The 14,783-nt window shown below is 39.6% G+C and overlaps 1 protein-coding gene across 3 annotated transcripts in view; it reads left to right on the forward strand.

Moving 5' to 3' along the window:
* Positions 1–14,783, forward strand: part of MDN1 (midasin AAA ATPase 1) — a 184,685-nt gene that overhangs the window by 98,802 nt on the left and 71,100 nt on the right. For 2 of the 3 annotated variants that reach the window (XM_015449074.3, XM_015449075.3), the window contains exons 36-46: positions 33–241; positions 1,203–1,325; positions 3,707–3,904; positions 5,480–5,587; positions 5,952–6,140; positions 9,178–9,267; positions 9,373–9,636; positions 9,781–10,042; positions 11,595–11,754; positions 12,616–12,732; positions 13,642–13,850. In XM_015449074.3, coding sequence (XP_015304560.3) covers positions 33–241; positions 1,203–1,325; positions 3,707–3,904; positions 5,480–5,587; positions 5,952–6,140; positions 9,178–9,267; positions 9,373–9,636; positions 9,781–10,042; positions 11,595–11,754; positions 12,616–12,732; positions 13,642–13,850 — 1,929 coding nt within the window. Of the gene's footprint in view, positions 1–32; positions 242–1,202; positions 1,326–3,706; positions 3,905–5,479; positions 5,588–5,951; positions 6,141–9,175; positions 9,268–9,372; positions 9,637–9,780; positions 10,043–11,594; positions 11,755–12,615; positions 12,733–13,641; positions 13,851–14,783 lie in introns of those variants that run through there. The other variant, XM_074037463.1, reaches the window with a different exon arrangement.

The following is a 14,783-nucleotide window of genomic DNA, read 5'->3' on the forward strand; positions in this document are numbered from 1 at the left end:
CTTATAAGTGGCTTTGCTTTTCTCCACTTAAGGACCTGTCCTACACAGGAATAATATTGCAGACTATGCACTCAGTGCAGGGACCACTGCTATGAATGCACAGAGGCTCTTAAGAGCTACCAAACTGAAGAAACCCATTCTCCTGGAGGGTTCCCCTGGTGTTGGCAAGACAAGTTTGGTGGGAGCATTAGCGAAGGCTTCAGGAAATACCCTTGTTAGAATCAACTTGTCAGAGCAAACGGTAAGCTCGGTCATCCTACAGCTGATGGAGATAGCTATAGATAGTAATGTCTGTGTCAATTTATAGTTTCCTAATCAGAAATGGTTACATTATCAGTATCCTCAAATATTTCTTTTGTTTTTTTTGTTTTTTTGAGACAGAATCTCGTTCTGTTGCCCAGGCTGGAGTGCAGTGGCACAGTTCTCCTGCCTCACTCTCCCGAATCGCTGGGATTACAGGTGTCCGCCACCACACCTGGCTAATTTTTGTATTTTTAGTAGAGACAGGGTTTCACCATGTTGGCTAAGCTGGTCTCAAACTCCTTGTGTCAAATGATCCACCTGCCTTGGCCTCCCAAAGTGTTGGGATTACAGGCATAAGCCATGGCGCCCGGCCTGTATCCTCAGATATTTCATATCATAGTAAAAACCACAGCAACATGACCTTCCAAACTAAATCTTCTTTGGATTTGTTCATTGCTGACACCTATAATATTAATTCTCTCTGGATGCTTTATTCTAATTCTCTTTTGAGAGAGAATTATCCACTTTGGTATTTATTGTAATATAACCCCACTTAATTTTTTGCTTAAATTTTTTAAAAAAAGTAGTAGAAATAAAATGACTTTTAACAATCTAAGGAAAATATGGTACAGATGACAAATTGAGACTCCTTTGGAATGGAGTTTTGCTTTCTTTTCTTTTTAAGCCCGTCAATTAAATTCCAAGTACAGCCAATGTTGAGAACTGTTAATCTAGAGCACCAGGTCAAATTGATTAATATATGGAGCATGTTGGGAAAGTTCTTGGGGCATGTTTGGGCTCCTGGTAAAGATGGCTGGGATTGGTTAGTTCTGTCTTGGGTGTAGAAAGGAAGAGTAGTGATGCCAGCCCAAAGTGGTTATCATTTCAGATTTAGGGGTTAGAATCTAGTTGATTTTTAAAGTAATATTGGCTTTTCTCCATTTCTTCCCCTTTCAAAGGACATCACAGACCTGTTTGGAGCAGATCTCCCTGTTGAAGGTGGCAAGGGAGGAGAGTTTGCCTGGCGTGATGGCCCCTTACTGGCAGCTTTGAAGGCAGGCCATTGGGTGGTGTTGGATGAGGTGAGGAGCCTGTTTGTCATGCTCAAGATGGTGATCATGTGTGTGAGGAGTAGTTATCCTTTCACAGCTCCATTTCACAATCCATTTCTCAGTGGAAGATCCTGCTGATGACTTTTCTCTAATGAAAAGATCCTCTGTAGTTTCCTTTAAGAATAAGGAAGGTCAGCTGGCAGAGTACACAAAAAGGGGCTCCTGTACATAAAACCTACAAACTCTCCCACTGGTTAAAGTTAATCCTTCAGAGGAAAACTGCATCGTCACTAGTTTAGTCTCCGACAGGCTTGCTGTTTTTGCATTTATTTTAGAGGCATTTTACAAGTAGTGTCAACCACTTCATGTTTTATTAGTGCACCAGAGAGACTAAGAAAAGACATACAAAATGACCTACCAAAATGAGGAAACGATCAGTTATATGTGCATATTGGGTAAATTATCAGAAGAAAGAGCAGAGCATGAGACATGATAAATACTGAATCTCTGACAGCTAGAGATATGGAGCTGGGTCAGTTTGGGGTATACAATATTCAGGAAAAGGCTAGAAGTATTTGTGGGAGCTGAAATGATTAGAGTGATGTACATGTCACAGGTGAGACTTTGGACACAGGTTGCAACAGGTCCCCCAGGCTCAGATTCCTGGGTCCAGTCATCAGAGAGGGTGCTGCAGGACTTCTGTCTGCTGAGCTGCTTTCTGCCTTTTATTCTTGGGATAACAAGGAAGGGGAATTTTTTTCCTTTTTTCAGATTTTTTTTAAACAAGTTGTCTGATAGAATATATATTAGCCAGGAAAAGAGAAAGCCTAGTTTTAAAGCTGAAGGCTACTGACCATACTTAGTATTTAGTGGAATTGCGTATTTAGTGGAATTGCATTCAGGGACTGCAAGACATTCTAGATTTATAAACACACTTAACAGCGGCCTTCTGTTTGGGAATATACAGAGCTGTTTGTGCTTTGTGGTGCATATGTAAACATGACACTTGAAATTCTAATATAGTATGCTCTGATTTTTGTCCATTTGCATTTTATTAACTTGTATTTTCCCAATCTCCTTTTTCTGTGTTACCAACAAACCACACATGCTTTCCATCCCTGAGCTCTGAACTGCTCATCTGAAGACCTACATTCAGCTCTTTTCATCCTGGCCCAAGAGCCGCTTGTAATTGTTCTTGTTTACAAAATTGGTGGAAATCAGCTGTATTGACTCCTTTTATATCCTGACTTTGAAACCCGTTGGATATTTTGTTCAGTGTTTGAGATGGGAAAGTATTTAAAAAGTTAGCAAACCTTATCTGTTCTCTACAATTAGTGTTACACATCTTTTTCTTTTTCTTTTCTTTTTTTTTTTTAGGCAGAGTCTCGGTGTGCCGCTCAGGCTGGTGTGCGGTGGTGGGTTCTCGGCTCACTGTAACCTCCTCCCAGGTTCACGTGAATCGTGAATCTCCTGCCTCAGCCACTTGAGTAACTGGGATTACAGGCATGCGCCACAATGCCTAAGTTTTGTATTTTTAGTAGAGACAGGGTTTTGCCATGTTGGCCCGGCTGGTCTTGAACTCCTGGCCTTAAGTGATCCACCTGCCTTGGCCTTCTAAAGTGCTGGGATTACAAGCGTGAGCCACCATGCCTGGCTAATTTCTGTTACACATCTTAAAAACTCAGATTGTGAAAATGAAATATCTGTGTATTGGCAAGGTTTTCTGCAAGTTATTACTTACAGAGTAGGTTAATATAGGTACGTATAATTGATACAGTTTAACTTTTGAGAAGATTTTTAACTTTAAAATTTAATTTGAGCATTTATTCAGTTTAAACATTATTGATGTGTGTGTGTGTGTGTGTGTGTGTGTATCTATGTAAGATACCAGCCAAAATCTCTTTAACGTACATAGGAAATAAAGAATAATAGAATTGGACCAGGTACAGTGGCTCATGCCTGTAATTCTAACATTGGGAAACAAAGGATGGAGAATTACTTGAGCCCAGGAGTTTGAGACCATCCTGGACAACATAGCGTGACCTTGGCTCTACCAAAAAAAAAAAAAAGAATTAACTGGGTGTGGTGGTGCACACCTTGGCCACAGCTATGCAGCAGGCAGAGGTGGAGGATCTCTTGAGCCCTGGAGGTGGAGGTTGCAGTGAGCTGTGATTGTGCCACTGCACTCCAACCTGGGTGACAAGAGTGAAATCCTGTCTCAAAAACAAAATAATAGAATGAAGACAAACCAACTCATAACTCAGCCTAAAATATAGAAGATTATCAATATTGTTTGAAATTCCCTTTCTGAAGATAACTCTAGCTTTTTTTGCTTCATATCATTTCCCTGCTTTTTGTTTCAGTTGTACAACATATTTGAGACAAATATATGTACTTTCTTCTTTAAATAGCTTAACCTGGCTTCTCAGTCTGTATTGGAAGGACTCAATGCTTGTTTTGACCACCGAGGAGAAATCTATGTACCTGAGTTAGGAATGAGCTTTCAAGTGCAGCATGAAAAGACGAAGATTTTTGGGTGTCAGAATCCCTTTAGACAAGGAGGTGGGAGAAAAGGCTTGCCCAGGTCTTTCCTTAACAGATTCACTCAGGTAAGATTTGTTGTTGCCATAGAGACCAAACATAGACTGTGAGGGGATAAGACTACTATTATGAAGCCTTTAAGGATGTTCACTGTGAGAATTAGAGAGGATCAGCTTAACGATCCTCTTTCTTGTCCTTATATGATCAATATGAATGTGACTGATTCCCATCATTGCTTCTGTCCTTCATCTTTTGCCCCGGAAGACTGGATGTGTTATCAGCTGGAAGAAAGTAAGGTCCCCAGCCTCTTCAGGATTCTGTTACTGCACTCTGGGATGAAGTCCAATCTTGGACCTTTTCAGTTGTGCCTCTGATCTATTGAAATATATAAGAAAAATTTTTACTGAAATAATGCATTTTAACTAAAGAAAAGTAAGAAGGAACAGAAAACTACCATGGAGAATAAAAATCCACTATTCCCCATTCAGTCATTATTAGCATTTTGGTATCTTATGCCTTTATTCTTACTTGCAGAGGGTTACCTGTGTATGTGTATGCTTACTTGTTTTAACATAAGTTTTTCAGAGTTTGGCCAATCCAGAGGTTTGGAAATGCCTCTGGATTTCTTTAGTGTCACTGTCCCTTATGATTAAGAATTGGCTGAGTGTCTTTTAGGAATGTTTTATTGGCTGGGTGTGGTGGCTTATGCCTGTAATCCCAGCACTTTGGGAGGCCAAGGCAGGTGGATCACCTGAGGTCAAGAGTTTGAGACCAGCCTGGCCAATATAGCAAAACCCCGTCTCCATTAAAAATACAAAAATTAGCTGGGTGTGGTGGCAGGTGCCTGTAATCCTAGCTACACGGGAGGCTGAGGCAGCAGAATCGCTTGAACCTGGGAGATGGAGGTTGCAGTGAGCTGAGATCGTGCCATTGTACTCCAGCCTTGGCAACAGAACGAGACTGCATCTCAAAAAAGGAAGAATGTTTTATTGAGAAAACTTTCAAACATATGGAAAAGTTTGATGACTTTTATAGTGAATACTCATATCTACCACCCAGATTTAAAAGCATTTTACATTATACATAGGAAATTTTTAATAACATCTATCTTTTTTTTTTTTTTTTGAGATGGAGTCTTGCTCTGTCTCCCAGGCTGGAGTGCAGTGGCGTGATCTCTGCTCGCTGCAGTCTCCTCCTCCCAGGAACAAGCTATTCTCCTGCCTCAGCCTCCTGAGTAGCCGAGACCACAGGCGCATGCCACTGTGCCCAGCTAATTTTTGTATTTTTAGTGAAGACAGGATTTCATTGTTCTAGTTGGGATGGTCTCGATCTCTTGACCTCATGATCCGCCTGCCTTGGCCTCCCAAAGTGCTGGGACTACAGGTGTGAGCCACCACACTGGGCCTCTTTTTTTCTTTAATTCACTAGAATAGACCTTAAAAGCAAAACCTCTACTGTGCTGTATTTAGAAGATTTTGTGATTCTTTATTCTCAAAACACAAAAAAGAAATTTCTATAACTGAAAATTATCTTTCTCATGTATTGTTACTCGGTGTTAAAGATTTTACATAATAAGACATGGAGTTATTTCTAGTGTTAAAGAGAAACAGAGGCATTTCTTCATGTTATTTTTGGATTTCTAGGTCTTCGTTGATCCTCTTACAGTAATTGACATGGAATTCATTGCCAGTACTTTGTTTCCAGCCATTGAGAAAAATATTGTTAAGAAAATGGTTGCTTTCAATAACCAAGTAAGTACCTACCTGTATTGGTTTCTTTTTTTTCTGACTGTATTTGAACAAGCATTTTTTCAACATAGGGTTCTACCAAATTATCAGGATCTCTAACTAAAATTACTTTGAATTCTACAGGTTTCTAGTGGAAGGCACACTACATAGTGGAGGCATCCAGTAATTCATTTCTGTATTGTGACTACCAGTGTTAATGCTTAGAGGATATGCCAGGCATTTGGAAGTCTTGAGAAAGAGGCATCTGAATCAAGCCTGTTAATTTTTGTTTCAGATGATGTATGCTTTTGTAGTACATTCCTAGTGCTTAATGCAGTGCCTAGTAGCAAGCAGGGCATGTTTCCCAATCAGGATGTTTTCTTTCTAGATTGATCATGAAGTGACTGTTGAGAAGAAGTGGGGGCAAAAAGGAGGACCCTGGGAATTCAACCTCCGGGATCTTTTCCGCTGGTGTCAGTTGATGCTGGTTGACCAGTCCCCTGGGTGTTATGATCCTGGTCAGCATGTGTTTTTGGTCTATGGTGAAAGAATGAGAACCGAAGAAGACAAAAAAAAGGTGAGTTTCACACTTGGTATTTGTATTTCTTTCCATCTGAAAGTTGATTTCCTGTGGGTGAGAAAGGACATACTCACACTAATAGCAAGCCTTTTTTTTTTTTTTGAGACTGAGTTTCACTCTTGTTGCCCAGGCTGGAGTGCAATGGTGCAATCTTGGCTGGCTGCAACTTTGCCTCCCAGGTTCGAGTGATCCTCCTGCCTTAGCCTCCCAAGTAGCTGGGATTACAGGCATGAGCCACCAGGTCCAGCTAATTTTTTTATATTTAGTAGAAACGGGGTTTCATCATGTTGGTCAGGCAGGTCTCTACTCCTGAACTCAGGTGATCCACCCGCCTCAGCCTCCCAAAGTGCTGGGATTACAGGGGTGAGCCGCCACGCCCAGCTAGCAAGCCTGTTAAAGCTGCTTCAAAATTTAAAAGTTAAAAGAACAGACTAAACGTTCTCCTACCTTGGAGTCTCACTATATAGAGTAGCTTGCTTTAGAGGACATAATTTGCTTATCTATCCAAATCCCCATGATCACAAACCTTAAAGCAATATTGCCCTCCAGTAATAAAGAACTAAGTCTTCATCATCTTTACAAGCACCAAGGTGAGAAGCAGGAGGAGGCAGACAGGCGATACTCAGTAGAAGAGGAAGGTTTTCTGTTTTGTTTTTAAATAAATGTCAAATTACAAAGCATTTTATCTAGAAAGTGTAATCATGTGAAGGGAGAATATTCTGCGTTTAAGTGAAAATAAAAATAAAAATACCTGTTTGTAAAACTAGAATTCCCACTGTAAGGAATTGTAATAATGTGTGCATTTTAGTTTATGGTATTTAAAATTCTGTCTCGCTGAATGCGCACAATAGCTGTAGGCAGGAGGTGCTGTCGTGGCATCTTACAGGTGAAGATCCAAGGCTGAAAGTTATGGAGTGTCACAGGTAGCAGAGCTAGCTTTCCAGTTTAGGCCCTCTCCAGTTTGTCTGCTGTTTCCTTCTAGTAAACTTCACTGTTTGAAAATAAAGGAATAGATACATAGATGCCTGCACTAGAAGCGGTAACCTCCTTGTTGAAATGTGAAGATGTGGCTGGCCCACAGCACACATGACTTTCACAGCCCTTTCATTCTGCTACCCATTCTGTTTGTTCTTATTTTTTTGAGGCAGGGTCTCACTTTGTTGTCTAGGCTGGAATGCAGTGGCACAATGCCGGCTCAATGGAGCCTAGACCTCCTAGGCTCAAGGGATCCTTCCACCCCAGCCCACTGATAAGCTGGGACTATAGGCACATGCCACCATGGCCTGGCTAGTTTGTTTTTACTTTTAATAGAGATGTGGTCTTGCCGTGTTATCCAGGCTGGTCTCATACTCCTGGGCTCAAGCAATCTTGCTGCGTCAGTCTCCCAAAGTGCTGTGATTACAAGTGGAGTGAGCCACTGTTCCCAGCCACCCAGATCTTCTTTAGTGTGGTATTCAGAAACTAATTACACATAACTCATTTATCATATGTAGGTGACTTTCAATCATTCGATTAGGAGAAAGTCTTAGTAGTTTTTAATAGCTTTATTGATATATAATTCACATAATCAGCTAGTATTTTAATTTCTTCATCCACTTATTATAGTATATTATGACCAAAACATGTGCCAGTTGTTGAATGAATGATTCGTCAGGTGCTGGGTCACTGTGGTATGTGGAAGTTTTCCATCACTCTTCCGATTCACGGTTATTGTAATGGACCTTATAGGTGTTTTCTAGCGGGGGAGACAAGGTCAAGAAAAATAATATCATAGAAGGATAAAGTCTGTAAAAGCTAGAAGAGTCCAGTTGAATTGAATTTTGATTTTATAAAGCTAAACTGAAAAGCTAGATTGGGAATTTTTTTTGAGACAGAGTCTTGGTCTGTCACCCAGGCTAGAGTACAATGGCGTGATCTTGGCTCACTGTAACCTCGATTCAAGTGATTCTCCTACCTCAGCCTCCCCAGTAGCAATATTTGTAATTTTAATCCTCTTGTAGAACATCAGGGGTTGGAGGTTATATGCTTTAGTGTGGAACATGAGATCATATATCACCTGGACTCATAGGTAGGTGACAGGAACACTTTCCTATGCTGCTTTTAGTCTCACAGTCCATTGTTTGACACTGATTATTATTTTATCTATATTATTTTTATTTTCTAACTTCATTGCAGTATTCAATTATATGAGTATTGATGCTTTTTAGAAATACTATTTTGTATGCTTTTTTTTTTCTGGCTCTAATTTTCCCTACTTTTATGGGCTAAATTAAGGTTTTTTATATACCTCTATCCCCCTCCACCATTACTCTTAGATTTTTTAGAGATCCAAAATCAAAGAGAGTTAACGGAACATTTTCTAATAGCATTACTGCTAACGAAAGGATAACAATGTAAATAATTGGTTAGAGGAATAAATTTGGTTTTCGTATCTACATAAATGTTTGGAGGTATAACATGTTTTTGGAGGCTGACTAGCTTAGATTTAAAATTGGTCACTAACCATGGGCAAATTCTATAACTCTTGTGAGTGCTGTTATCTATATAAAATGGACATGATAACTATTTTGCATGGGTATAAAGATCAGAAATAATCTACCAAAGTACTTAATACAGTATTTGGTACATAGGAGATGGTTATTGAGTGGCCGTTTTTCTTTATAATCTTTGTATTACCGTTCTATCTTCTTTTTAGGTAGTATCTTCAATGATGAAAGCAAACAGGTCTTTTTTGTCTCTAGATTTCGATATTACAGCGTCCATGGCTTCAGTTTAATTGATGGTGCATTCTCACTGGAATCTCAGATAGTTTGGAATATGACTGCTATGTTCTCAATCTCAAATTTACTTTCATTCCAAAGAATTAAATAAATGCATTCGATCCTTTTTATAAGAGAAAATTCAAAAGGATAAGGGAATTGTGGCCAGTGTTTTTAGAATGGTGACTCTTATCACTGTGCTTGTTTTCTAGCAAGTTTGCCTAAGAATTAGGTGGAGTGATTTGTGTTTTTATTGCATTGTATTCTTCCTTTAGGTCATTGCTGTATTCAAGGATGTGTTTGGTTCAAATTCCAACCCATACATGGGAACCAGACTATTTCGTATCACTCCCTATGATGTTCAGGTAAGGAGACTAGAATAATCCTTTATCCTTTGACTTTTTTTTAATGGTTTCTTCTGCTCCCACTACCAGGCACGCTTATGAAATCTCACTGGCATGTCTTTTCAGTTGGGCTACTCGGTCCTTTCCCGTGGGAGCTGTGTTCCTCACCCGTCCCGCCATCCCCTGTTGCTCCTGCACCAGTCATTCCAGCCCCTGGAGTCAATCATGAAGTGTGTGCAAATGAGCTGGATGGTCATCCTGGTCGGACCAGCCTCTGTGGGCAAGACCAGCCTGGTCCAGCTTCTGGCACACCTTACTGGCCACACATTAAAGATCATGGCTATGAACAGTGCAATGGATACTACTGAGCTGCTGGGTGGATTTGAGCAGGTAACCAGTCTGCCTTCATATTTTTTGGCAAAGCGTAATAAACCCCGTGATCTGACTGAGGGTGTTCTGAGTTGGTGGTGACCAACTCTGACCGTAGGGTATTCTCTGACCCTATGATGAGTTCGTGTCCTCTGGAAATTACAGGTTGATCTTATACGACCTTGGAGGCAGCTGCTAGAGAAGGTGGAGGCTACTGTAAGGGCACTGTTAAGGGATAGCCTCCTTATCAGTGCTGATGATGCAGAAGTAGTGCTGCGAGCCTGGAGTCATTTCCTTCTGACATACAAGCCTAAGTGTCTTGGAGAAGGTGGTAAAGCTATCACGATGGAGATTGTCAACAAACTGGAAGCAGTGTTATTGCTTATGCAGCGACTCAACAATAAAATCAACTCATACTCGAAGGCAGGTATGTATATTTGGATCTCTGTATCAGGCATTTATCATTGCTTATATTGTGTCCATTTACACGTAACAGATTTACAAACGTTTTGTATTAATTTAATACTTATTAACGATCAGAACTTGTGGGAAAGTTTGGCCCAGAAAGTAAAATGAAGCTGAGGTAAAGTATTCAGAATAGTTGATCATGAAAAATCAAATTGGAAAAAAAATTGGTTACTATGCTTTGTGGTTTATTTTGTGTGTAATCACCTATAATGATAAAACAGCATGTAAAACTTTTATTGTTATTGGCTATTTTTTTACTCATAATTTCTCAGGAAATAGAGCATTTTAAACTGAAGAATAGGAGTCTGAATTCATAGGATGTGTTTATTCATTTGTGTGGAGATGGAGGAAATACATCATTCTGTATGCCATTCAATTAACATGGAAACTTCTCTGATTTTGTCGTGCCACTTTCAGAGTGGTGGTGAGCATGCTCTTAGGGAGGATTCAACCTAAAGGCCCATAGGTTGTGTCTGTCACTATGCTTGTCTTTCTTTATTTCCAAAGCCTGCTTGTAACTGATTACAAAGTGTTGATTCCTTATGGCTGAAGAAATCAGACATCCCACTTCTAGGCCAGCAAACGTTTATCTGTGGCGGTGGGCCACTCATTTACTTCCTTCATTGTTGATCCGTCATTTCTCACTTTAAGCCTGCCATTTGAACTTGAAATCCTTTACTCATTCACTCTAATCATCAGAGATATCTGATGGAGTCATGTGTCATGTATTTTTAAATGGGTATTGTAAAACTCATTATTGAGTTAAGAATTTCTGTTGTAAACACTATACTGAATATATGTACTTTTAATCACCGTGACAACACTGCATTATAGGAAGGATTATCTACATCTAATAGATGAGGATGTGAGTGTTCATGTGAGTGTAGGCAAGTAGAAGTTACTTGCCTACAGTTTTACAGTTAGCAAGTGGTTGGGCTATGGTATATTAAGTCTAAACCTTGTTACTCCCTCATCTTTCGAAGTAGAAATCCAATGTGTATTACCTTGTGATATGAAAAATAGTCATAAAACAGTTTCTAACCAAAAAGATCATTTGACAATTTTCCAGGGAAGGGCTATATAAACTATAAAGCATTTGTCTAGTAATTACCAGTTATTACTATAATCATATGATATGCTCATTATAAAGGAAGCGCAGTTTGCACTGTGTGAAGTTATAGCACTTTCATTTAGTATAAATGCACTGATAGGTGGGAAACATCCTCCTTTTGCCATTTGAGAAACCATAATACAGAAAAATCATTTGCCACCTCTATCACCCTATAGTCAACCGTGATTGGCTATTAATACAGAGAACCATTAAGAAGTATTTTCTGTCTTAAACTTAACTTTCTTATCTGTGTATAAACAGAAGCAAAACATTCTTCTATTTATTCTATTATGAAATCTTAAAAACCTCGGCTAGAAGTATTAAGCTTCCTTTTCATAAACTTAATTCTTGGTTTGAAGTTAAGTGCTGTGGATGGTGATTCTTCCCTGTGATATTTCAGAGTTTGCCAAACTTGTTGAAGAGTTCCGAAGCTTTGGTGTGAAGCTTACACAGTCAGCCAGTGGCCGTAGCCATGGCACATTTGAATGGGTTGACAGCATGTTGGTTCAGGCCCTAAAGTCTGGAGACTGGCTTCTGATGGACAATGTTAACTTCTGCAAGTAAGAACCTTACGCCTAATCATCAGTGGTCCAGCTTGAAATTTGGGATATGCTTGTCAAAGTAGAAACCCAGATAGAAGTGCTGGTATTTTGAAGCTACTATTTTTCTTAATTATGTAGGCACCCTCAGCCATAGTCTGTAGACTTCTCCCTATGGTGAACAGTTGTAGTTTGTCATCAGATAGCTGTAAGATTTCAGCTCTGTATGATAATTTTGAGCTGAACCAAAGGCTAACAAAATTGGATTACTTCTGGCAATGTCCTTTGAGTTAGGCCTTTTAATATCAGAAGTCTTTTGTTAGGGTTTCTTCAGTGCAGTGTTTTCTAATGCAGGGTCTGACATAGGGCAGGCATTTATTAAATGGCCATCAGTGACACAGCGATTCAACCACGTATCATTCTTGATCTTACAGTAAGGCAAGTGTGAAACTATTGTACATATACAGTTAACATAGAAGCTACTACAAGTTAGATGATGGCTATTTCTTCATGGAGCATTTATCTGAATGTTACAAATTGAAATCCAGCCACCTTAAATGGATTTGATAATGTGGAGGGAAGGGGGGCAGGAAAGGAAAAAGTGAAAAGGTTGTAGTGCAAGGAACTTATCATTATCTTTAATTTCATTTATTCAAAAATATCTTATGTTTTACTGTGTATAAGGCCCTGGGGTATGTGCCTAGGGAAGTGAGAAGGGAAATCAATGGGGAATCTACTTTGGAGAGATCACTATTGTATCTGGGTGAGTGATTGTGCCAAAAGGAAATGTGAGTCAAAAGCATTTGGAGCCCCGTGCATGGAAGGAAAGAAGAGTCAATGCAGCATGTTAACCTATCCACCATCTGAATTCTGTCTCTGCAGCCCATCAGTGTTGGATCGTTTGAATGCTTTGCTTGAACCTGGAGGTGTCCTCACTATTAGTGAGAGAGGAATGATAGATGGATCCACTCCCACGATAACACCAAATCCCAATTTCAGGTATTTATATCTCTTATATTTCTGCCTCAGAATCTAATAGCCTCAGTAGCAGAGGTAGATGTTCAGTAGGACTTGCTTCTATATTTTATTTATAAACTGAATCATGGGGAAGTTCACCCATTTATTAATTCACTTAACAAATGCTTACTGAGGCTTTACTATTTGCCAGGCACTGCTGGGCTGTGGGAACATAGCATAAACAAGAGGAGCAAGGTCCTTGCCTTGCATTGGTGACAAAGGTGGGAAGCAGAGATACCAGTCACAATCCTTTTGCAGTAATTTAGGCAACACATCACAGTGGCTTAGATGAGGGTGGTCTGATGAGTTGATTTGCTGACGGACATGTGGGTTGAGAAAAGAAGAATCAAGGATGACACCTATGTTTTTGGCTTGAGTAACTGGGTAAATGGGGTTGACATTCATTGAGAAAGGGTTGCCATTCATTGAGAAAGGAGCAGGTTTAATTTGGGGAGGGTCTACAGGGAATCAGCTGTTTACTTTCAGACATAAATGAGAAGTGTCAGATAACTAGATGAAGATGTTGATGGGCATTCAATATATGAAGCCAGTTGTTTCAGGAGACTACACTTGCTTCCTGTTCTGCCGTCTATAGGTTGAGTTAAAATAATGAATTAGTACAGCCTACTTTGGGGAATATCTGAAGGTTAAATTTTTAGAGTTCTCAATACTAAAGGTACACTGGATATATATCATACACAGTTCCTTAGGAAAGTAGTTTTAGAGAAAATCTTTTGCTATATTGATGCATACTGGAAATAAAAGATCCTTGATGTGAATTCTTTGACAATGAGCCACGTAGGATTTGCCCTCACTGACTTATGCTGAGCTACACCTTTGGTTGCACTGGGATTTAAAATAGTTTTTTTCTTTGAATTGCTATTTTTCTAGACTTTTCCTCTCGATGGATCCTGTTCATGGAGATATATCCCGAGCTATGAGGAATCGTGGACTCGAAATCTACATTTCAGGGGAAGGGGATGTGAGCACCCCAGACAACCTGGATTTGAAAGTTCTGCTGCACAGCCTTGGATTGGTGGGGAACAGTGTATGTGACATCCTCTTGGCTCTACACACACAGACCCGGAGCACTGTTGTAGGTGAGGTGCTTGACTTTTGGGCCTTTGCAGAGTTTTAGTCTTCAAGAAATTTATGTTATTCCATTGGACTGCTAGTCAAAGATTTCTTACATTTAATGTATACAGAAATTATCAGGAAAACTTGTTAAAAATGTGGATTTCTAGACACCCCAAGAGGTTGGGTTTAGCAGGGCAGGGCGAGGCACAGAAATCAGTATCTGAAAGACGCTTCCTATGTCATTCTGATGCGAGTAAGCAGAGGCTAACCCTTGAGTAATTCTGCTTTACGCACTGAGGTTTATGAAGTTTGCCCATCATTCCTCCAGGGTCATCAACAGCCTCTTGAAGTTGGAATAAAGAGGAAACTGAGTTATTTAAAGCAGACAGGTGTTACTTTTTCTAAATATTCAATTACACAAAAAGGAGCGAGATAATAAATGGAGTATTGCTTGTTGGTTAACTACTCTGTGTTAGGTACCATGCAGATTGTTTATTTAATCTTTACATTAGTTCTGCAAGGCATATGTTTTCATTTTCGAGAAAAGACTCAGAGTTTGAGTAATTTATCAGTTAATAATAACAGCTGGAATTTGCAAATAGGTCTGTTGGATTTCAAATCCCATGGTCTTTTATGAGGTTACACTCAACTTGCCACCTTCATTGTGTGTCAGCATTAGATTAAGGATATATGTGACCAGGCTTTATCACATCTATAAATGAGTCCTCCATAATAAACTGCAAACAGCCAGAGAGAAACAGGGGAGATAGGAATACAAAGGTTCCTACAGGTCCATTGTGCCCTGGGGGGCTCTAGAGTCTACTTAGATTAGAAGGTTTTGTAAAGTAAGTATTTGGGTGGGGCTGAGTGGAAGGAGGTTTGATAGAAGGACAGAATTTATCCATTTTCATTGGAGATTTTAAAGACTATTGTTTATAGATGGCATTTTTTTTTTA

The sequence above is a fragment of the Macaca fascicularis genome, chromosome 4, assembly GCF_037993035.2.
Source record: "Macaca fascicularis isolate 582-1 chromosome 4, T2T-MFA8v1.1".
Classification (NCBI taxonomy): domain Eukaryota; kingdom Metazoa; phylum Chordata; class Mammalia; order Primates; family Cercopithecidae; genus Macaca; species Macaca fascicularis.